The following is a 24,080-nucleotide window of genomic DNA, read 5'->3' on the forward strand; positions in this document are numbered from 1 at the left end:
GGTCTGTCGGGAGTAGCCCCCCAGAGAACAGCTTTGGGTGCGAGGCCAGCACAACCCCCTTGCCCTGTTACATGTCTGGTAAAAGTGACATCACCGTGGGGCCAAGTAGCTACATGTTGGTCCCGGATGGGGGCCGCATTCCCGGCTGCCTGCCATCTCTGGGTGAAATAACCAGAGCAAAGGCCCCAGCCCCAACCAGTCTATAGAAAAATGAGAAAAGCAGACACTACTGAGATTTTTTTCATAAAGCTAAACGTGCTGCGTTTAGAGCACAACTCTTTAACATTGAATTATGTCTTTGTTATGGGTCGAATTGTGTCCCCCAAATAGACATGTTGGAGTCCTAATCCCAGCACCTTGGAATGTGACCTTATTTGAAGGCAGTCACTGCAGATGCGGTTAGTAAAGATGGGGCACACTAGATAGGGTGGGTCCCCTCGTTACAGGGCAAAGGGACATTCTGGAAGAGAACAGCACGTGGAGGTGAGGCAGAGACGGAGGGCTGCGACCACGGGGCCCTCCTCTAGAGGGAAGAGACAGGAAGGATCCTCCTCTAGAACTTTCAGAGGGAGCAGTCTTGCTAGCCCCTGGATTTTGGACCTTTGGGCTCCAGAACCGTGAGACAATCAATTCTAGTTTTCTTAAGCCCCCTGTTAGTGGCACTTTCTTACAGCAGCCTGAGGAAACGCCTACCACTGACTTACATTTTCAGTGTTAACATGCCTAATCTTTCAGGAATGACAGTGAAAGGGAGGACAGCTGCTTTTCTGATGAGGAGACCCCAATTTGTTTTTTTTAAATGACTGATTTTCTTTGGCCATAAATTTTGACTTTTTTTTTTTAAGTTTATTTATTTACTTAGAGAGAGGCAGTGGCCTGCCCCCAGTTCCCGGCACTGCACCGAGCCCATAGCGGGAGATAAACAATAAAGATTTGTTGAACGAACTGCATGATTCAAAGGCTCATAACCCAAGGATAAAAACTGGGATGGAAATGCAGGTAACGGGAATGCAGGTGGGGCATGTGAACAAAAGGAAGTAGTTTTCATCGTGTACACACGAGCGAGAAAAAAGAAACTGGCCTTCGTTTAGGGCCCATGTTTTCTCTGACATTTTTAACCGGATGTTACTTATGGCCTCATCTGCATCCAGGAGAGCAGGCAGACTGAACAGAAGTCACAGGCAAGAAACTGCCCTTGGCGCTCATCGTTAGCTCCCGTTCCAAAGTCCTCCCACTCAGCACCTGACTCTAGGAGGACCTCCTCCCCTGAAGCCCAAGCCGACGGCTGCTGACACACAGAAAGCAGGTGCTCCCTGTTGGGATGAGCACTGGGTGTTGTATGGAAACCAATCTGACAATAAATTTCATGAAGAGGAAGGGGAAAGGAAGGGAAGAAAGAAAACAGGTGCTCAAATCCGTGAATGACCCGGGCTAAAGTCCTGGTAGGAAACACCTCTCCCAGCTGCAGGAAGGAGGGGTTGCAGAGACATATCACCACTAAATAAACACAGGCTGTTTGCAGCTTGACACCCACAGCCACACTGCACCTGTGCCTTTCGTGGGGGCTGACCTTACTTACAATTTATTCTGTTAGTCTACCAAGTGGCATTATCCTACAGATCTGCCACCCAGAGTGGGGGGGGGGGGGGTTAAAACCAGTGTGAGACAGCATCTCTGGGAATGAGAACAGAATTTAGGGGCAAAAAAATCAATGAGAGACTAAGCAGATGGTTATATTCAAGGAAGCTGAAAGCAAATGCCGCTTAGCGCTCAGATTTCACAACTCCCAGGTGCTAAGACGTGCTCCGGTCGATTTAGAATGAAAACCTGTTTGTTCCCTCATCCTCGCCGTATTGATCTACTTTTTGCCTTAAGATCCTGTTGGATCATCCACCACCTGCCCTCTTAAACAGCCTGCCACCCTTTATGACCACGGCAAAAACGCCCGCTTCCTTTTAGCTGCAAGTACCTCGGCTGAGCAGAAGTGGATCAAGAAAGCCGCCCCCGGCAAACCGGAGGCCACAGTTGCAGGCAGAGCCCCAGTGACTCACTCTGTTCTCCAGAGGAAGGAGCCACGATCCCCAGAAACGACCTCCAAACATGCCTGGCCCTCTTCTGCCCCAATTGGAAACGCACGTGCGCGGCTGCGTCCCCGCCGCACCACCGCACCACCGGGCGCCACTGACCTGCTCTGTCTCCACGAAGTTGGACACGTGGCCGTCGTCGTTCACGCCGCGGGTGTGGAAGCGAGCGCCGGCGCGCTCGCAGCTGATACGGGAAATGAGGCAGGCCTTGGCCTGCTTGTGTGAGGCGTAGACGGTACGGATGGACACCACCCCGCAGATGACCTTCAGCAGCCAGTCACAGCAGCTCACCTGGTGCTGCCTCAGGGGCACGTGCAGCAGCTGGTTCCTGCAAAGCGGAGCCCACAGAGCCTCGGGTCAGCACACACGCTCCCGGAAACACTGCGCCCAAAGCAAGTGGGGCGGGGCCCCCGCAGATGGGGGTGCAGGTGCCCGCCATGAACTTGGCGCTCAGGGCGCGTGGCCCGGAGGTTCACGTGCTTCCGAGACCCCCACCCCCGCAAGCAGCGGGCTGCGGAGCCACGGAGCCACACAGCAGCAGCAGCAGCAGCAGCAGCAGCAGCAGGGGGGACGGCCTGGAGCCACTGCGGAAGTCGCTATCCGTGAACGGAAGCCGGTATCCGTGAACGGAAGCCGGTATCCGCGAACGGAAGCCGAGCCAGGAGTGCGAGCCAACCATCACCTTCCAGGGACTGTCAGAGAAGCCTCCCTTTAGATCCCTGGCCTCCGCACTTTTAAATCAGAAGTCCCATCAGTCAAAAAAATTAATCATAGGTTTTGCCCTTAAATAATAAATGATAAAAATAATCATTAAATACACGTATGCTGGCTTAAATTACATACATAACACATGAGGTCTATCCTGTCCTAACGAGAGCACTAGGAAGCAATCCAAAATAAAAAAGGAGACAAAAATAAAACAAGGAAAGTTCCAGCACCTCCTCCCTACACCCGTGGATTGTTCTGGGCCTCTGGGGACCCCTGGTGTCCATGATGATAAGGAGGGGGATAAAAGCCAACATTTACCAAGGGCACTGAGCACCATTCTAAGTGCTTTGGGATGGATTAGCTCACTTCATCCTCCATAGGCCCTATGTGAAAGCTATTACCATTCAGCCCATCTTACAAATAAAGAAACTGAGGCACGGAGAAGTGAAGGACTTGCCCAAGGTCAGAGAACCAGCAAGCAGCAGCGAGCAGCTAGGAGCCTGCCCTCTTCACTGCTCTGCCAGGCCCAGGCCTATCTCCTCTCCCAGTGAAGGCCCCACACGTACAGCCACACCCCTGCTGGCCACAGCCTTCTGCTCTCCCTCAGCTTCCCCACACCCACTCGACCTTGCTCCGCCCAAGCGGCCTCTCTGAGAAATGAGGCCCCGGAGGGGTGCCAGGACCCCCGACCCCACCGGCTGAGCTCCATTCCAGGTGCTCAGGGCACAGAGCAGCACCTTCAGACGCCTCTCAGACCCTCCCAGGGAGGCAGGAGCCTTCACAGAAGACTCTCTCCCATGGGGTAGTAAGCAAATCTAGATCACAATGCCCTATCTGTTTAAAAAAAGGCAGCACTGTTCCTGCCCTAGAGCCTTCCTCAAAGAGAGCAGCCTTCTCTCATTTCTTCCAAAGCGTGCTGTGCTCCTCCTTGTCTCCGGTGGCTCCTCCCAGCAGCAGGGACTCCCCAGGTCTCAGGCCAGGCTCCCCCACTGTGAACACAAACACTTGCACCTGGGTGCTGAGACACGACCCCCCCCCCCCCCCCCAGGGAGTGGCCACGCGGATCCCCTTCTGAGCTCTCCCAGCCACAGTGCTGGTCTGCCCGAAAGATGACGATCACCAAGACCTCCTTTACAAAACACATTTTCCTCTGAATCACTCTCTAAAATTCAGACGATGAACCCGCTTTAGTAGCAAATTAAATCTGCATATGGTATCAAGGCAAAGCCTCCAGAACATTCCGGTCTTCCGGCCCCACAGCTATGGCAGCCGTCAGTCACCAGAGGTCAGGCAAAGGAGGCTTTTGCCAAACAGTCAACTCTGAATCCCTGTTTGTAGTCACACTGGCCTGGCGCTCTGTAGGAGGACAGCTCCTTTCCTCGGAGGGAGAGACCCAGGTCTGTGAAGGAAAAGTGCTTTGAGTTTCCTCCCAGGCTTCCATTGTTCTGGGAGGCAGTTATCAGTGGGGTCAATTACCAGCCAGGAAAAACCACTTCACGCTGCCCAACACGCTCCCTCGTTCAGCAGCCACGTTCAGCGTTGACCCCATCTGACTCTACATGTGGGTCCAGACCTGGAACACAGCACCCCAAATGGTGGGTTTAGGCAGTCAAGCCCGTGACCACTCAGTCAAGGCTGACTCAGTTGTGGTCAGTTCCGTGGGCGCCACCCAAACACCACGCCCTGGAGGGTGGCGCGGCCCGGCAGCCCGGCGCCCTCTACAGCTGCCGCCCCCTCTCAACTCAAGATGGAGTCTGGCGTCCACGTGGGGCGTCCTCCCTTCCCAAGCCCCTCTCGGCCTCCGCTTCGTGGATCTCCACGCTCACTGCTTTCTGTGGGCCTCAAGTCTCCAGCCACAGAGCTGGCGGAAGGAGGCCTGACGAGGGCAGTCACAAAGGTGCCGGGGCCACCCCGTTCCCCCGGCATCCCCTACGGTCCTTCGATGTTGCCAAGCACGTTACAGCCTGCGACACCTCGCTCCGCTCCTTGCCTGGAAGTCTTCGTTGAGAGTGGCTCCTCGGCCTTAGTACAAATACTCCTCGTAATCCACAGCCCTTGTATCCCTGAGCTCAGCTGATCTCAGGGGCACGTGCACCAGCTGGTGCCTGCAAAATGGAATTAGTGATTCACAGAAACACCGTCTCCTGGACGTGTCACTCAGAGACTGGTCCTCGAACCACAGCGCAGGAGCCACATCATCACCTTGCTAGAGACGCTGAGTCTTGGGCCCCAGCTCAGACCCGCTGAATCAGAATCTGCCTTTTAACAAGAAGATCAGGAGGTTCACAGATGTTTTAGCGTTTGAGCACCTTACTGCCCCCGCAAACTCAACAAAACCAGAAGGCCCAAGAGGATCTGAGGGTAGAGAATGTTGGGGCCCACGGAAGGAGATGGTGAAGCCCCCTCCTCCAGAGACAAGTCGGGCCTGGGTGAGGGTCTGAAGCACCAAGGGAAAAATGTTTATCCAGTGATCCTTACGACTTTCTGTGTTTGGGCAAAGGAGAGAGGCAGACACAAAAAAAAGGATGTGAATAAGCCTCACCAACCCTGTCTTAGGGCTGAAAAACCGGCCGAGCTCCAAAAGGCCAGGACTGGGATTCTAAGAACAGCCCAGTGTATAAGGTACATTGGAGCGATTTCTACAGCAGGATTTTCATCACGTTGGCTTCTGACTCACTTCCCACACGTCTCCTGGTCCATCTGAGAGGTACGGCATCATTGACAACCTAGGCCTGGCACCAGTCTATGCAAATCACTGTGCCCCCCTCCCCCAGACCTGCCAAGGTCAGAACCCCCAAGGCCCAGAAAGGGCCATAGATAATTTACATACTTATATAGTCATCCACACCTAGCTAGGTCCGTGAAAGAGCACCCAGATGACCCTAAACATACAGAAATCCAGGCACCTTTGTCTGGGCTTCAGGACATGTCTTATCACATGAATGAACATCACCTTGGCAGGCGGACTCAGTTTCCCCATTGTTGGAACTGGTCTGGCTTGGTGATTAACAGTATGGGATCTGGAGCCAGAATGCCTGGCTTCTTCAAGCCTCAGTCTCCTTATCTGTAAAATGGGAATAACAGACAGACCCCCCCCCCCCCACCTCATAAGTTACTATGAGGATTCTGAGTTACTGCCCACCAGCAGAGAACTTAAACAGCCTGGAATGTGAGCACCTTATAAGCATCGGTGGTAAATGTGTGTGTGCCAGAGGGTAACCAGGATCACTGAGAAGACCGCAGGAGCACTGACCATAGCCCGGCACTTAGGAAGCACAGGATGGATGTAGGTTCTTATGGTCTTGACTTACAGAGAGTTTCTTTCCTAAATCTACAGTAGGCCACTTTGAACACCTTCCCTGACCCCGGGGGGGAGGGGGGAGGGACGAGGGTGTTAGCATTCTTCTCACTGCGCTGAGACTGGGCTCGCAGAGGTACCCCAGGATCCTGGGGACGATGTAAAGCAGAGAACAAGGACACAGGTTTCAATCAGAGCCCACCATCCATGTGACCCGGGGGGGGAAGGGGGGGCAGAAGACGACCCAGGGCCCTCACCAAAAGAAGGAGCTCCCCCACTCATAGCTGTCATGGTCCTGCTTCTGTGCCCGGACGGTGAGGTCAAAGCTAGACCCATCATTGGGCCAGGAGAAGTAGAAGAACCCCGAGTTGAGGATTTTCCTCAAGGCTGTGAGGCGGTCCTCCTCCTTGGCCTCCTCCTGGAGAGGGTAAAAGTCGGTGGCAGTGATTTTGTAGATTTCAGCCTCTGGAATTCTGCCCACGGACGTGCAGCCTGTCACCAAAACCAGGAAGCTCAGGGAAGCACCACCTGGAAGGGAAACAGACAAGAGGGCTCAGGACCACAGTCAGCAGGCGGAGGAGCAGCTCACGGCCCACGTTTCCGCTGGAACCACATGACCGCATCAGGAATCTCCGACGCCTGAGCCTGAAGCCTGAAGCCTGAAGCCTGAAGCCTGAAGCCTGAAGCCTGAAGCCTGAAGCCCGGTGCCTGCTCCCCAGAGGCTGGCCCCCGACCAGCAGCAGCACCACCACCTGGAAGCCTGCTGGAAATGCGAATTCTCAGGCCCTCCAGACAGCCGGGCAAGGGGACAGCCACCTGAGCTTTAACAAGCGCCCAGGCCATTCTGCTGCCCGCCAGCCTGAGGGTTACTGGCCAGGGGCCTTTCCAGCCCCACGGTCTCTCCCCATATCTGCCACCCAAAGCCTCGCAAATCTGCCCCCTCCCCAAATCCTCAGGCGCCACCTGGCTCAGGGTCTCCAGGTGTGGTCAGTCCTACAAGCTCAGTCACTAGAGTCGCCTCTCAAAGCTGCCTGATGGAGGACCTACCTCTCTGCTTCAATCCCCCCACCTCCCCCAGGACTGAAATGGGAGCTCCTCGCAGGCCGACCACCCCCATCCCTCCCCACATACGGACACCTAGGGTCCAGCAGCTCCCTGGGGCTGTCCTCTGCGGCTCCTCAAATGCACCATATGCCCTCATACACACGGGCCTTTGCTCAGGCCGCTGCCTCTGCCTGGGATACCCCACCACCACCTGCCCATCACGGCCTTCCCCACCCACCTTGCCCGCCTCCGCCCTCCAGAACAGCCATGAGCCTTCTCAGTGTTCACCAGGACCACCCTAGCTCAGCCCCTCTTTCCTAGAATCCCTCTCCACCCTTCTGGAGCCTTCCCTGCTCCCCAGAGACATTGTTACATGCCCCTTCTACATGCCAACAGAATCCCTGTTAGCCCTCATGTATGCAAAACTAACAACCTCCATCCCATCTGTGTCCCCAGGAGATTGGAGGTTTCTCAGGGACAGGACTCTGTTTCATTATGATATCTGGGCACCGCACATGGTAAGTCTTTGATGAGTACTTCCTAAATAAGCCGAGAGCAGCTCAAGCCTTTCCCAATCCCCGTGAAGTATTACCCAGGCCACTGCCAACCTGGCTGCCAGGAGAATCAGACACCCTCCTCTGGGAACCCCCACCAAACCATCTGCGGCTGCTTTCTGTTCTGTACCCCCCAGTGCATAGCGGGCACACAAAGGTTCCGACAGATACCTGCTGTGTGGGCCAGGGGTGCGTGGCAGTGCTCTACTCTGGGGACATCAGGGTACATCCCCTGGGGACATCCCCTGCTTTACTTCAGGAGAGGGCCCCAGAGATAACTCAGGTGACCAACTGGCCTTCAGGGGCTGGCGTGGTTCTGGTCCAAGAGATATTCTTCCCAACCCCACTGATGTTTAAAGGACCTGTTTCCAGTAAGATCTCCTCCACATGGTCAGTGGTCATTATCTGCAGCCATGGTGGCCAGCGGTTTAGATCTCTGGACACTCTGATAAAAGCCCCTTAGGACCCACTACTCACCATCTATTTCCCCCCACCCCCTCCTCACACTTGATAGGAAGAAGGGGGCTACTTGGGGCCAGGACACATCTGGGTGTTTTTTTTGTTTTTATATTTTTGTTTAATGTGTATTACCTTTTAAGAGAGAGATAGAGCACAAGTGGGGGAGAGGTAGAGAGAGGGGAAGACACAGAATCCGAAGCAGGCTCCAGGCTCCGAGCTGTCAGCACAGAGCCCGACGTGGGGCTCGAACTCATGAACTGTGAGATCATGACCTGAACTAAAGTCAGATGCTTAACGGACTGAGCCACCCAGGCGCCCCTGGGTTGTTGTTGTTGTTGTTTTTTTTTTAACGTCTTCATTCAGGGCACCTGGGTGTCACAGTCCGTTGGGCATCCGACATCAGCTCAGGTCGTGATCTCATGGCTCCTGAGTTTGAGCCCCGCACTGGGCTCTGCTCTCAGCACAGAGCCTGCTTTGGACCCTCCACCTCCCTCTCTCTCCGCCCCACCCTCCTAGCACTCTCTCTCTCAAAAATAAACAAACATCAAAAAATAAAATAAAATAGGGGCACCGGGGTGGCTCAGCCAGTTAAGCGTCCGACTTCGGCTCAAGTCACAATTTTGCAGTTCACGAGTTTGAGCCCCTTGTCCGGCTCTGTGCCGACAGCTCAGAGTCTGGAGCCTGCTTTGGATTCTGTGTCTCCCAACCTCTCTACCCCTCACCCACTCATGCTCTGTCTCTCTTTCTCTCAAAAATAAATAAACATTAAAAAAATTTAAATAAAATAAAAGACGTCTTCATTCAGTAACTAGGTCACCATGCCTACTGGGAGGGAGGACCAACAGGGAGACACTATTGGCTCATATCCCACCTCCCCAGGCAGATTATCAGGAAACTCCTTTAAAGCAACTTAAGAATTAGGCAGTTATGCTACAGACAGTGATAGGCATCAGGAGGCTGAGTTTCTTAAGCAGGACAAGTGTCATTTCTGGAAGACAGGTAAGGTTTATGTGGGGTCGATGTCCTCAAAGTATAGACTCACAAATGCAAATATTCCCGCAGCCTGTGTTACAACCAGGCCCAGGCATCCCATCTGCCTCTTTCGATGTGCTCAGTGCAGAGAAAGCAGAATTCAAGGACAGTCAGAGGAGTGGCCGGAGGGCAGCCCCTGTGGTCTAGGCGATGAGCCCGAGACTGGACTCTGTAGGGAGTGGGTTCAAGGAGAAGCATGGAAAACTTTACGTCCTTCCACCCAAGTTGTGGAGTGGATTTCTAGCACTACTTCCTCAACAGCCTCTGCGTGGGCGGATCAAGTCCCTGGCAAGAGTCCCAGGTTGCTTTGAAGACAGTAGGCATTTCCTGCGCAGGGCAGTGGCCCGGAGGAGGCTTGGGATGGGCGGCTGCAGCAGGCATGAAAAGGCTCTTAAAATAAATGAGACTCTGAGCTCCTGAGTCCTGGGATTGAGGGGCTTGGGAGAAGGCACAGGTGAATAAAGACACCACCCTGGGAGCAGATTGGAACCAAGCACTTTAATGACAGCTGATTCTCAGGGTGGCTGCTTACGAACTCTGTTCTGTGAGCTCCCTCTCAACAGCCCCCTGGGGGAGGTACCATTTTTAGTCCCATTGTACAGGGATGGAGATGGAGACACAAAGAGGTTAAGAAGCCTGCCCAAGGTCACACAGTGGGGGAGCTGGGATTTGAATCCACTTTCGGGCTATACCACCTGGGCAAGTTACTCAGGTCAAGTCTGGTTCCAGAGACACTGCTCTTACCTATATCCTTGCAGAAGGATCGGCAACGTGCCCAACAATGCCGCCATTTCACACATGAGGGACTATCCCCCCAGAGGGAGCTGAATCATCCATCTGCCCAAGTGCACGGCTAGTCTGTGTTGGACCCAAGATGGGTCCAACATGGGTTCACCCAGCCCAAAGGTCTGGCAGCTTCCGATCACGATGGCTTACTGTCTCACTGAGCGTCGCTAAGGTACCCTTTCTCATTTCCAAATTGACACTGAAAGTGTTCACCAGTAGTTTAAATGATTGTGAATAATGTATTTTTCCGGCACGTGCTAAATATAGACATGTAAGAATAAACCTTCTGTAGGCCTCTTTACCATTATCAAGTGGGACCTAGACTCTGGTTTGACAATCATCCTTGTATATTATTTAAAGCAATGCATGAACAAGTTCTTCTTCAACAGATGGGATTTTCCTCTGAATTCCCATTCCACTCCCACTCCCCTCAGAATTTCATCCTAATATCACATATTTTGTGCTTCTGTGTCTCATATTGATCGTACCGTGCAGTAATTTGATCCTAATGCTGAAAGTGTTTAAAACACTTTGGCCTGTGGTATCATTACAATGATGTTTTAGTACAAAATCAGTCAAACAATGTAAACAAAACGCTCTGCTAAATACTGATTTAACATAAAAAATAAAGATTTGTTGGGAAGGTGGATGGGACCTCTGGTCCATACACCCATGGGTAAATACTATTTATTAATGGAATGAAACTAGATTCTCTACCAATGCTAGTTCTGTTTTTCATTTTTATATGTGAACACTAAGAAACCTTGTTCACATTGATAGATCGATGAAATGTTGCCCAATTATTCTTCAAAGTCCTTCTGAATCATCTGCCAAAAAAAAAAAAAAATCGCAAAATCTATCTAGAAAATTACTATTAACGCTGTCAGCCGATACCCCAATTAGGTTCTCCTTCAATTTTGTAGGAAATAAACAACCGGCTGTCACCTGACTTGTAAACAAACTGTTCCCCAGTCACGGAGGTGACTTACTTCCTCCACAGTGCTGACAATATTGTGACCCCTCCCTTTGTTAGCCATCTGCAGGTATTTACTTCCCAGAGCAACACACTGTGTGAGATTCTAGAGGGAGAAGAAGGTAAGATAGAAGAAGGGTGGCTGTGGGTGGGGCAGAGAGACTGAGAAACCAGTCCCTCATCGCAGGGACGTTCTTAGGCAAACCAAGGAGGTGAGGACCTAGAAACTGTTTTCCTCAGCACTGACCAAGCCCGTCGGACAGTCTCTGTGACCCCAGAGGAGCCGCACTAGACCACAGCCTCTCCAGGAGGGGCACCTGGCCCTACTCAGCCTGGCACGTGGCTTCCTGTTTCTTCAGTGCTGGCCCATCTTGTCTGACACCCTTGGGTGTGTGCCACACATGATAGGGGGTTCAAGGAAAGGGTCCTGGTTCGAGCCTAGCGCTAGACTACCGGGGGTCACTGTCCCCCCGCCTGTCAGTGTGGTGTTGTCTCTAGGGGATAAAAGGGGGGCTGGCGGGGGGCGGGGAGGGCGCTCACCTGCCCCAGGTGTGAGATGTCCCCGTGGGTGCTCACTTTGAGCACAAGATCTAGGCTTTGTTTTAGTAAGGCAGGATCGGTGTTCTCCCAGGGAGGAAGTAGGGCAGGCCTGAGTGGGGGAGGGTCTCAAAAGTCCTTGGTGGAGGCTGAGTTCAGGGGCTTGAAACCAGTAAGAATCCTACAGCAGGGGAAAGACAAAACTCAAACTTGTTTTGGCGTCAGAAGATGAGGCTCTGGCCTCTGCAAGCCTCCATTGGCCTGTGGGGCCTCTGGCCGGTCTCCTACCCTCTCTGGCCCTCAGATGCACCAGGTGGCCTCTATGTCCCTTCCAGCTCAAGGAACTCTGGTTCCGGGGCTCTGGCCAAAGGGAGAGCACACCTGGGTCAGGGGTTGCTGGCCACAGTCGGGGGAGGTCACAGGCCAACAGACACACCAGAGGCAGAAGGGATCACACAGGGACACACACACCCCTCCAGAGGGCAGGAGGCTCACAGTCCAGACAAGTCCTACAGCCTGAACAAACAGGCTGGAGAAATGGAAGGCAATGACCCCAATATATATTGTTTAAGCGGGGGCAGGGTTTCCGTGTGGGAAGACGAAGAAAGTTCTAGAGACAAATGGTGGTGACGGCTGCACAACATTGTGAACGTCCTTCATGCCACTGGACTGTACATTTGAGATTAGTCCAAATGGGAAATTTTATCTTCTGTATATTTTACCACACACACAAAAAACCGTGGAGACCTCAGTGTCGATTTTAGAAATTCTTTCCCTCGAGAGGGCTGCCTTCAAGACCCAATGCCAAGGCACCGCTGCCCCAAACCCCCTGGCCCCTGAAGTAACGGGGTCCGTGTCTTATCGAGCTGTGGCCATTGTCATCTGGCTGGGCAGGGCTGGCGCTGGAGTCACCATGAGTCACGCGCAGACACAATGCCGTTTGTGCAGGGACAATGCTGGGTGTGTTCTTGCCACTGGGCCTCTGGCTTCCCCTGTGCTGGCATTTCTCTGTTTGCTCAGCCTCGGAGCTCACTCCCTAGCCAGGTTCGTGCCAGTCTCAAGCCCGGGGTTCCTACAGACCACCTTACCCATCCTGCTCATGCAGGACACTCTCCCACTTAAAGCTGCAGACAAAGTAGGAGCTCTGGGCTTTCCCACCCGTGGAGTGTGGCGCTTTGGCCAGAGGGTCCCCAAGGCCTCCCCCCCATGCCGACAAGCTCAGAATTCTAAATACCCTGTATCCACATGGCACAGTTTCAAGGATCTCTTTCACCTTCCCTTTCTAGGACACGAAAGGGTGCAGATGTCGGTGTGCTGGCAGCTTCCACCAGCTCACGGGAGCCAGCCATGCACATCTTTCCCCAGCTCCGCACTGCAGCCTGAAATCAGCCAGGGGCGGGTTATCTACTCCGTGGAGATTGGCAAACACTACACATCAGGGCTTTCCCCCCAGAGAGCTGGATGTCAAATATTTACCAGCACCCCACTGCAGATAGGTAATAAGTCATTCTAACTCTGATGAAGGCCATCATACCATTTCAAGACTTTCTGGAGAATACTGCAGGCCCTGAATGTCAAGACTAAAGACTACCAGGGGTGCCTGGGTGGCTCAGTCCGTTAAGCCTCCAGCTTCGGCTCAGGTCATGATCTCATAGTCTGTGGGTTCAAGCCCGGCACCGGGCTCTGAGGTGACAGCACAGAACCTGGAGCCTGCTTTGGATTCTGTGTCTCCCTCTCTCTCTGCCCCTCCTCTGCTTGCGCTCTCTCGAAAATAAATAAACATTAAAAAAATTAAAAAAAAAAAAACCTAAACACTTTTAAATCTCCTGCTCCTGCAACTTTTCATGTTGCAGTGACTTCCCATAGAAATCAGCCCTACACTAGCCTGTGTGCAAACTAACCACCCACTGGGAGTCAGTGACCTGACCTTTACCCCACACCTAGTTCTCCCAGAGGGACCCGTCTGCAGGCCAGGCCTCCCACTCAGTACAGACTATGTTCATTCTCCCCTATAAATCTCTTTTGAATTATGTAATATAGAGATGAGGTGGTTTTCATGATTTTGCAGGTGGGAAAACAGCCCTAGGGAGATTAATAAATCCAGAAGGTGAGTCTGTTGTGAAGCTGGAAAGAGAGTCTAGAAGGGCTGGCTTGTAGGCTGGGTACTACATAACTCCAGAGGACACAATTCATTACAGACCTCAACGTACTCAACCCTTGAGGCTATGAGCCAGGGAGGCTGTGAGAGCTGAGGTTAAAAGGGAGTTAAATCCCTGTAATCATTGGGATAAATTCTTCTGACTGCTATACCCTCACTTTCTATGCTTTGTATTACAGATGCATCAGGAAAGCCAACTCTCTGGCTGACTGTGGAGGCTCCACCCCCTTCCTGCTGGCATTTCAGGGAAGGAGAGACTTAAGCTCTCCATGAAAACCTAGGAACCTGGGATAAAGCTTGTATGTAATTTTTGTGCATGTTTCTTCATTTCTAACATAAAAAAGCTATTTTCACTTAGGCAGACTGAAATTGAACAACTTGCCCCAAGTCACAAGCCTGAGGGGAAGAGTCTTTCTTTGTCCAGAGACCCTCAGCCTAAAACAGTCAAGAGGGAGGCCCGTCCCCAACTGGGGCTGGCTGTCTTTGTGGCAACCAAAAATTGGGATTTCACTCTGCACTGCCTGACACCTCAAGAGGTGAGAGGAAGACATTATAGTTCTGGGCTGGGGCCTTCCAGCAGGAAAAGAAAACCAAGTTAAAGCCAAGCACTCCTTCATGGAACCGAAGGAGATTTGAAAAACTCGATTATAAGGCCCCATCCTTCCATCCTTCAGATATCCTAGGGCCCTTTCAGGAACGTGTCGAAACAGGCCAAATAATTCTGGCATCCTCACCACCTCAGACAGCTTTAGCAGCACGACCACCAACCCCCCGACCCCCGGAGGGTGACTCTGGCAGGTGGGGCTGGGAGTATTCAGAGGACAGAAGAAATGGGCGCTGGGGACTTGACAGGTGTCCGTGCCAGGGGCTTGGTCCTGCTCTCGCCTGGCCCCCAGGGCCTGTGCACACTCACCCCTCAGGGGAAGGGCAGGGTGTGGCTGTGAGAAGGGAGGAGGGTCTTGCAGCTCTAAAGGCTGGCCACCTCTCTCCGAGTCCTGCCCTGGGATGGTTCCTCGACATCCTGCTGTGACCCTTGGGCCGGACACCCTGCAGACACCCTGGCCCCTTTGACAAATACTTCTCTGGGGGCTGACCGGTTTCTGCCCAGCTTCACGACAGAACAGCCCAGTGGCTGAAAACAGCCCCAGGTACCAGAAGGCACAAGTTTAAAACCCAGGTCACCACCTGAGGACTGCCCAACCTTAGGCGAGCGATAGCACTGTGCTAAATCCGGGGCTCGGTCAGGTGCAAAGTGGATCATTAATTTATTTAGGAGAAAAACGCTGCCAATTATAACTGCAAGATGCCAACAACTGTAACACATCCTAAGAGCCAAGACGCTACAATGTAAAAAAAAAAAAAATCTGTCACAGAACAGACAAAATACAGCACTTAAGTTTTCTCGGCTTCTCTTTCTCTGTCTGTAAAGCAGGACATTAATGGCACCTGCCTCACAGGCTGTTGGGAGAACCAGGTTAATACATGAAAACACTTAAAACGGTGTCGACCACAGGGTAAGAAGGGAAGGTCAGCCGTCATTCCCACATCATCATCATCACCGAGGCTAGGACCACAGGCATTTTTTGTAACCTTGGAAAAATCACTGCGGGGACAAATCCTGGCAGGCAGCCCCATTTCATGGAAAAAGCAAGTGTCTGGAGGCAGTTAGATCTGCGTTTGAACCGTAACTACACTCCTTACCTTAGGCAATTACGTTAACCCTCTGAGCCTGCTTCCGTTACTATAAACAGCGGAAAAGATGCAACATCAAATTGGCTTATTTTTAGGATTAAATAAGTTCATGTATCTCTAGCCCTTGGCACAAAACAGACATTTAATAAACGCATTTGTCGTGGATGTGCTGAATGCTTTTCCTACACACTATTTGAAAAATGATCAGTGCAATCATCATAGTTCGGGAGAAACCATCCCATGAAAGAAAGACCCAGAAAAGTAACGGCAAACACCAGTGCTCTTCTGTCGGCTTAGAAACTCCTCAGCCTCTGAGCACAGCTGCTGGGGGAGGCATGGAGCCGTGACATGCTCGGCTCAGGGAGAGCCATGTGCCCGAATGTGGTCATCTCAGCCAATTCTCATTTTGAGAAGCAGCGCTGAGAATCGGGGATGTCACCTGTGCTCTCGTCTTGGCCCCACATGTCCCTGGAGACGCTGGGTGGGACCAACATAAGTCAGGGGGCCGAGAGAGGAGAAAGGAAACGGTGGCCGCAGACCCAGAGGAGGACCAGGGCTCCCATGAGGTCCAGGAGCACAGAGGTGACAATGCAGAGGCCCCACGGAAAGGCTGTCCAGCTGACAGCTCAGCCCCAAGGGACCACACTGAGATGCCCACTTGTCCCTGTGAGTTCTCTGCCTTTTCCAAATCAGACGACATGGCCCATTTTTCACATGTACTTTCCTTTCCTCTCCCTCACGCCCCACCCTCGGCGTCCCATGGCAGGTGCTCTGGGCTCCTCTGCCTGGTCAACACGCCCAGTCCTGGCTCTTCTTCGAGATACCCCGTGAGTCCAGGGGGCTTCTGACCTCCCACATCCACCCCTTCCCGAGTACAGATCCCTTGTAAATGACAAACAGTCCCCTGGGCAGACCCCACAGACCTGACTTTGGAAAAACTCGGGTCCTGGAGGGCAAACAATGAAGGTGAGCTTCCTTTGCACACAATTCTTCTCCTCCAGCGGCACAGACAGGTGAGCGCCAGGCTGCATCCACCTTGACCTCCTCCCCAGCGTGGAGGAACAGGCGCAGCGAAATAAAGAAACGTTTTAAAAGATCCTAACAGCTAAAATGAAATGCCTAAATCCGGCAGTCTTTCCAAACGAGCACGAGAGAAGCTCTGCCCGGCTCCCTAGAAGTGTAGCATCAGACGTTCTGACAGCTGCTGTTCTGTCTGATCGGGGACTTACCAGATTTTAACCTGAGCTCCCCCAGGCAGCCGTAAGCGTCGGTGATCTTTCCATACTGGCCTTTAATGACCTCCTTCTCTTCCGGAGCTAGGGGAGAAACACATCACAGACAGCATCAGCCTGGGTCTCCTGTTGAAGTTCCTTCACTGCAGCCTTCTCCAATCTGGCTCCCCACCCACTCAAAAAAGAAAACGCAGAGACAATAGCTCGGCCTCAAGTAACGTGTGTGGAGGTTTTATGATCAGCGAATCACCAAGCTGCAGAGATTTAGACCTTCCCACAAAAAGCTTGCTCTCTGGAAGCGCCCACAGCTCCCTGGGGCCTGGGGAGGGTGAGGAGAGTCCCCGGCTGGCCAGAGGTGCTGGGGTGCAAGCCAGGAGCAGGTGCCTCAGGCCCAGCCCTGCCCACAGGCTCTGAAACAGGAGTGAGTCATTGTTACCTTTTTGGGGGGGGGGGGGGAACCTTCCTTCCTAAATATTGGCCACTGGAGGCTCTCGTCCTGTGAGCGCCCTCCTCCCTGCAGGGACCTGCTAACATAGGGGAGGCTGAGCAGAAAACCCACATGCCCCAGGCACCCCAGGCCTGGGCCCAGGGGATCCCAAGGAGAGCCGCATGAGCAGAGCCCCTGCCTGGTCTTCAGCAGTGGCCACCGGTGCTCAGGACAAGACACGGCCCAGGGTGAAAGCAAGACAAGACAGCAGACCGACTGACAGAAGGACCACTGGGAGCAGGGAGCCTGTGACCTACAAGGGCCCCACAGACCCATTGGCATTTACAGTGGCAGACCCTTGGACCCCTTCTCTGAAAAATGTTTCCACATATAGAGAATGGGGAAAAAACCTCAATGAATCCTCAAATAAGGGCCTGGCAAACACCATTAGGGAGATTTATTAGGAGAGCAGTCACTCAGCCTCTGAATTACTATGATAGACAGACTCTTAATCTGGGGTGACAGAGGAAAGCCTGGCAGATGCTGCAGCTTTGCAGGATAGTGCTGGGGGGATCTGTGTAACCTCTACAACTGTGTGCAAAATATTTGGACACAAATATTGGACAGTGCAGCTCCACACTGTCAGTGAGGAGCCCAAGGCAGGGCTCAAACTCACGAACTGTGAGATCATGACCTGAGCAGAAATCAAGAGTTAGACACTCAACCAACTGAGCCACCCAGGTGCTCCCTGGGTATGTATTTTTATGGGGCTGGAGGCACAGTTTTTGTCAGAATCTCAAAGGACTTAGTGACTCTGAAAAGGTTAAGAACCAGTGTGATCAATTACATTTCCCCCCAATGCTCACATGGGCTTTTCTGATTAGGCTTTTGGTGGGGGGAGGGGAGAGTAACCTAAAGCTAATTATAGAAGGACTGGGGGCCACAGTCCCACCTCTTCCATCCGCTGGGTTCAGAGAAGGGGCGGCCAGGAGGCGGGTGATTCACTACTCTCCTGCTGCTGCTGCGGTGACAAATGACCAGACCCAGTGGCTCAAAATAACACACATTCATGAGTTGACACCTGTGCAGGTCAGAAGTCTCCGAAATGGGTTTTACTGGGTTAAAATCAGTGTCGGCAGGACTGCATTCCCCAAGAAGCTCTGGGGAAAACCCGTTTCCTGGCATTTTCCAGCATCTAGAGGCCGTGTGCCTTCCTGGGCTCCTGCCCACCTTCTTCAAAGCCAGTGACTACATCGCTCGGGGCTCTGCTCCCACTGTTACTTCTTGTTCTCTCTCCCTCTCCTGCTACCCTCCTCCCTCTTTTAAGGGCCCTTGTGAGTTACCCAGGTAACCCAGGACAAGTTCCTTAACTTACTCAAGTCGGCAAAGTCCCTTTTGCCATGCAAGGTACCAGGCACAGGAACTAAGGACTAGCATGCTGACATCTTAGGGGCCCACAGATGGCCACAGCCCATTCCCTGGAGGCCACAGGCCTCCTGCTCCCACACGGATGATGCGTGAGAGGGACAAGGTATTCTCTCCACTCCCTGCATCTGTTCCTGGCTGACGTGAACAACATCCTCTGCCCAGAGGTGACGACAAGCCCACTGGATTTTTTTTTAAGTTAATTTATTTATTTATTAAAAAATTTTTTTAATGTTTATTTATTTTTAAGGGGGAGATAGATAGAACACGAACAGGGGAGGGGCAGAGAGAGAGGGAGACACAGAATGTGAAGCAGGCTCCAGGCTCTGAGCTGTCAGCACAGAGCCTGACATGGGGTTGGAACTCATGGACCGTGAGATCATGACCTGAGCCAAAGTCAGACGCTTAACCGACTGAGCCACCCAGGCGCCCAACAAGCCCACTGTTAAGGGCCAAGCACTGTGTCATGTGCCTACAGAGGCCTCCTTGAAATGGGCCTGCTCCCTGCTCTGGGACAAGTAAACCCCATGAAAACCCAGGCTCACGGGAAGACACGAATGTCCCTCCTGCAGGCCACAGGCATGGCCAAACTCTGCATACGGGTGCTGCGGGCAGAATCAGGAGAGGTAAACCAGGCAGCTTGTGGCTCTCATCTCAGTACACAGGCTGGTAAAACAGGAGAGTAATTCGGACACAAATATATATATTTCAACCCTCAGAGCTTTACAAAGCCTTCGAACAGAATCCTTAAGCCTGACTATCATCGCGTTCTCATTTTGCTGACCAGCAACGAGGAGGACTTTGTGCGTGGCGTGCATTACCTCTGCAAACAACCCTGACCAAAGAAAACAAAACATCAGGGATCTGCTCCCCGAGGCGATGTGGTCGAATCCACACTTCAGAGGTGGGGACGCGCCCACAAGGCCAGGCTGAGGGAATAAAACTGACCGCTTGCCCTGCTGGACCACAGGTGACAAGCACGTGTGTCACAGCCCCCATCACCAGGAAAAGTAAACTAATCCAAATTAAAAAAGACTCTTCATCCTCATATTTACTTATTACTTATTTTTTAATGTTTTATTTATTTTTGAGAGACCGAAAGAGACAGAGCGCAAGCAGGGGAGAGGCAGAGAGAGAGAGAGAGAGAGAGAGGGAGACACAGAATCCGAAGCAGGCTCCAGGCTCCGAGCTGTCAGCACAGAACCCAGCGTGGGCCTCAAACTTACAAACTACAAGATCATGACCTGAGCTGAGGTCAGACGCTTAACAGAATGAACCACCCAGGCGCCCCTGAGCCAGTCCTTTTAAAGTCCAGACCCCCCGCAGGCTGTCTCTCCTGGAAGCGTATTTTCTCATTTCTTCTTCTCCAATGCTCCTTCTGACCCTCACCGTGTACGAGCGGGTATGTTCTACTCCCACAGTGCAGACCCCTGCCCTGCCCTCAATGCCCCCCCACCAGCACTCCTAGAGGCCTGGCCTCTCAGGCAGCCTGTTCCCAAATCACCCGACACCCCTCCTTGTCCCAAACAACTATACTTCCTCAGGTTAGAAGGAAGAAGAACTCCGTGATCCATTTTGCTCTTCAAAAGGGAGCTCACAGCTCCAATGTCTACAAGCACGAGGCAGGTAGTGAGTGAATGAAGCTGCGGGAGGGACCACAGGTGACCAGGGGACATGCGGCCCCTCTAACAGGGGGCAGATGGTCAGTTCCAGGCCAGCCCTATGCCGGTGAGCTTCCAGGGTTTTGAGAGAAATAGGACACTCCTGAGTTTTCAATGCTGGCAACCAATCCACATTTATTTTAGGCATCGTGTGGGCCGCACACACCTCTGCAGACCGTATTTGGCCTGCCCATTTGCAACTCCTGTTCTCCCTTTCTTAATGTCTCGAAAATAGTCTATTCCTGTCTTTCACACTTTGGTTGCACTTCCCGTAGGTTTTTCCACGTTAGAATGCAATTTGCTTCCCCTCCCACTGGCCACGGATTTCCAGCCCTTAAGGAAAGTCCTCTCATTGACTCTCCCACCCTCTTCCTCATCCACCCCTTGCCCCTGGGCCTCAGCCATGCACCCAGCGTACCGAGAGGCTGCCACAGCTGGCACTGCCCGAGACACACATCCAACAGCGAACCAAACGGGCAAAATCCATCTACAGCAGGACTGGCCAAGGCAGGCATCTGACGGTGTTGCAGAGAAGGAACGTGTGTCATGAATGGGTGTGAGATGACAATGGAGGCCAACCCGGGAGGGGGTGGGAGCCAGGTTGCCACGGCGGGGCGGGTGAGGCCACCTCGGCACCAGGTACCGCGCAAGCTTCCTGCCAAGAACAGGCCAGCTCGGTAAGCACAACACAGACAGTGACATGGGCTAAGGAGAAAAAGTGAGCAGGGAAGGGGGTATAAAACGTGTGTGTGTGCGCGTGATTTTATATGGTGTAGTCTGAGAAGGCCTCACTGCAAGCGTGACTTTCAAATGCAGGCTCGAAGGGAATGAGAGGGATGGCTGAGTGAAGGTGGGGGGTGGGCACTACAGGCCCAGGAGATGGTGTGTAAAGGTCCTGGGGCAGAAGCAAATTCCTGACATATCCGAGGACCAGCGAGGGGCTCAGTGCCTGACACAGGAAATGGAGTAGGGGATCCATTGTAAAAGAGCTCTGTAGGTCAAAAAAAGACTTGGGGTTTCACTGTAGGGTGGAGGATTGCTCTGGCTGCTCTGTTGAGAACAGATCCTAGAGGGGCAAGGGGAAAGCAAGGAGACCCCTTAGGAAGCATTACAATGATCCAGAGAAGAGATGATGCTAGCTTGGACCAGGGTGGTAGCAGTGGAGGTGTTGAGAAACAGCCCAATTCTGGACACACACGCATGTATACATGCGCACACACACACACATCTATACGCAAACATGTGCTTTTTCACTATGGACACTTCCAAAGAAAACAGAGCACTGTAACAACCCTACGTACCCACACTACCATGATCCTACCACCTCCTCTGCCATCAGCTCTTGGCCAACCCTGTTTCACTCCTACCCCCCTCCCCCACTCTCCTGTACCTTAGATCAGTGGGTCCTATAATGTGGACCTGAGACAGTAGGCATCAACCAGCATTAGAGATACAAATTATTGGGCCCACTGCAGCCCCAATGAGTCAGAAACTCTGGCCTCGAGACTCAGTAATCTGTTTTAATGAGTCCTTCAGGTAAAAATCATTGCCCTAGATTATTCTGAGCAAATCCCAAACTTCCTGTCGCTTCAGCTATAAATACCTCAGTAAGAATCTCTGAAAGATAAGGGTTCCTTTTAAAAACACAACCACAATACCGTCCTCACATCTAAAAACTTTACCCATAATTCCTTAACATCATCAGATATCTGCATATATTTTGAAGGTTGAACCAAAAGGATTTGTGGACAGACTGGACATGGGATATGAGAGAAAGCGAGGGTCCAACGATGATGCCAAATTTTTCTCCTGGACAGTGGGAAGGCTGGAGCAGCTGTCACCGGGATGACGGAGACTGACAGGACAAGCCTGGATGGAACATCAGGAGCTCAGGTCAGATGGGTCAGCCTGCCGTGCCCCCAGGCGCCCCAGCACAGACATGGAGGGCACAGCTGCACCGGCCTGGAATCCAGCCGAAGATACAAACAGGGGCCCCAGCAAAGAGAAGGTCTTTAAAATCCAGAGACTGGAGGGGATCACCCGGGAAGTGAGTGCGTCTGAAACAGTGTGTGCAAAAGTCAAGTAGAATGAAGAGAAATGTCCAAAAAGATGTTAAGGAAACAGGAAGCGTGTGGTGTCCTGGAGGTCAGGGAAGAAAGAGTTTGAAGGACACAGGAGTGGTCAGCAAGTTCAGATGCTGCTCTATGTCCCACAACATGACAACAGAGCATCCTTCCAGTTAGGCACTGATGAGCCAGAAAAGAGCAGTGTACGGGGAGCTGAGGGGCAAGAACCTAAATGGAGAGGGAGAGGGAAATGGAGGTTGTGTGTAGAGACAATTCTTTGAGGAACTGTGTGTATGTGTGTGTGTGTGTGTGTGTGTGTGTGTGCATGCACGTGCCTATGGGTCCATGTGTGTGTGTATGTATGTTTATGTGCATGCACGTATGTGCATGTATGGGTATGTGTCTATATGTGTTTCGTGCATGCATGTGTGTGCATGTGTGTATACACGCATTTACGTGCATGTAGGTATGCATGTGTGAGCACATGTGTGTGCCTGCATGCATGCACTGCTGGAAATGCTCTGGGACAGTAAAAACTGATGTAGTAGGAGAGGGGGAGCTGTGAGGTGGCAATGGCATCTGTCTGCAGGGTAGTGGGTCTCCAGAAACTTGCAGCTACACATGGGCAGCTTCTGGTGAGGGGAAGAGGATGTCACTGGTGGCACCACCAACTAAGCAGGATGAAGCAGGAGGGGGGCAAGGGCACACAGGGCGGGGGGTGGGGGGATGTGCAAGGCAGAGCTAGCGGCTGTGACTCATGAAGCCAAAGGGGGCCGGTGTGGGACTGTGGCGGGGTGGCAGGTCTGGGACCACAATCCCAGCAAGGGTCAAAAATCGCTGAGCTGGAGAACTAAGGGCTGAGTTGAGAACTGGGGGCAGTAGGTGCAGAGTGGACGTTCTGACATAAATGGGGCACCAGAGCATGGCCGTGGGAGAGAGTGGCCGAGCCAGGGTGGAGCACACACTGGTGGTGGGGGGAGGTCAGGGAGCCCAAGGCCAAGGTCTTCAGAAGGATCCCCATGGTGACTAGAGGTACCAAACATGGGGGCAAGACTCAGCCTCAGAGAGACCGACAGAGAACAGGGTAAAATCCCCAGGAAGCAGGCAATTCCAATGCAGGGCGATGGGCGATGGGGTTCCTTGATGTGTGTGGCAAAGGGTTAACACAGCCTCCAAGAGAACTGACCTTAGATTACCATTCTAGTCCTGTTTCCCTGGTAACCTGATAAAAGTTATCTGTGTTACTAGACAGCATGGCTTAGGACTGAAAATAGTCCTGACTGGTAGAAGGCATCCGGACTGAGAGGAACCACAGGTGACCCATCATAACTGTAATGGGGTCATGTGGACACTCATGGAATGAACGAGCCTGTCCTTGGAAGCTCTGCCACCCGACACTGGACTCTGTGGGGAGTTAGACTTCTCTGCAAACAGCCCTGGCATGCACACCTAGTGAGTGAAGTATGCCTAGGGTCTCCGGATGGCCGTGTGAACGTACAGGGCCACTAGGAGGAATACTCCAGAGAAGGAGCGTGCCCCCCACTGCCCTGCCAGCACGGTGTGGTTCCTGTCCTAAATCCCCAGCGGGGTCCTGACAGCCTCGATGTTTGGACGAGGCTTGGAAGTCCTCCAGTAGGCACTGTACATTGAGATTGCAAGTTGAGTGCTTTTAGGGAGGAGGGAAGCAGAGTGTCTGGAGGTGGCAGAGAGGGGACTAGGGGGCACACATCCCACCCCTGGGGCCAATGGGCCAAGGGAGTAGAAGAGAAACAGCCACCACCTAGGCCTACCGGGGAAGGGGTGGCTTGCCCCAAAGCAAGACAAACTTGGCCTGATGTCCCGAGGCTGGGGCTGGTGTCACCAGGAGCAGGAGTGACTGAGGCAGCCAGAATGTGCTCTGCTTCTTAAGACCCAGGTCACACAGACCATATTCCTGGTCCGCAG

The 24,080-nt window shown here is 52.7% G+C and overlaps 1 protein-coding gene across 4 annotated transcripts in view; it reads right to left on the minus strand.

Annotated features, from left to right (window-relative positions):
• SYNJ2 (synaptojanin 2) overlaps nucleotides 1–24,080 on the minus strand; it is a 105,086-nt gene that overhangs the window by 62,522 nt on the left and 18,484 nt on the right. For all 4 annotated transcript variants that reach the window (XM_027056550.2, XM_053222032.1, XM_053222033.1 and 1 more), the window contains exons 2-4: nucleotides 16,555–16,641; nucleotides 6,348–6,618; nucleotides 2,187–2,412 (exon numbers count right to left, since the gene is read on the minus strand). In XM_027056550.2, the coding sequence (XP_026912351.2) occupies nucleotides 2,187–2,412; nucleotides 6,348–6,618; nucleotides 16,555–16,641 (584 nt within the window). The remainder of the gene's footprint in view (nucleotides 1–2,186; nucleotides 2,413–6,347; nucleotides 6,619–16,554; nucleotides 16,642–24,080) is intronic.

The sequence above is a fragment of the Acinonyx jubatus genome, chromosome B2, assembly GCF_027475565.1.
Source record: "Acinonyx jubatus isolate Ajub_Pintada_27869175 chromosome B2, VMU_Ajub_asm_v1.0, whole genome shotgun sequence".
NCBI lineage: Eukaryota > Metazoa > Chordata > Mammalia > Carnivora > Felidae > Acinonyx > Acinonyx jubatus.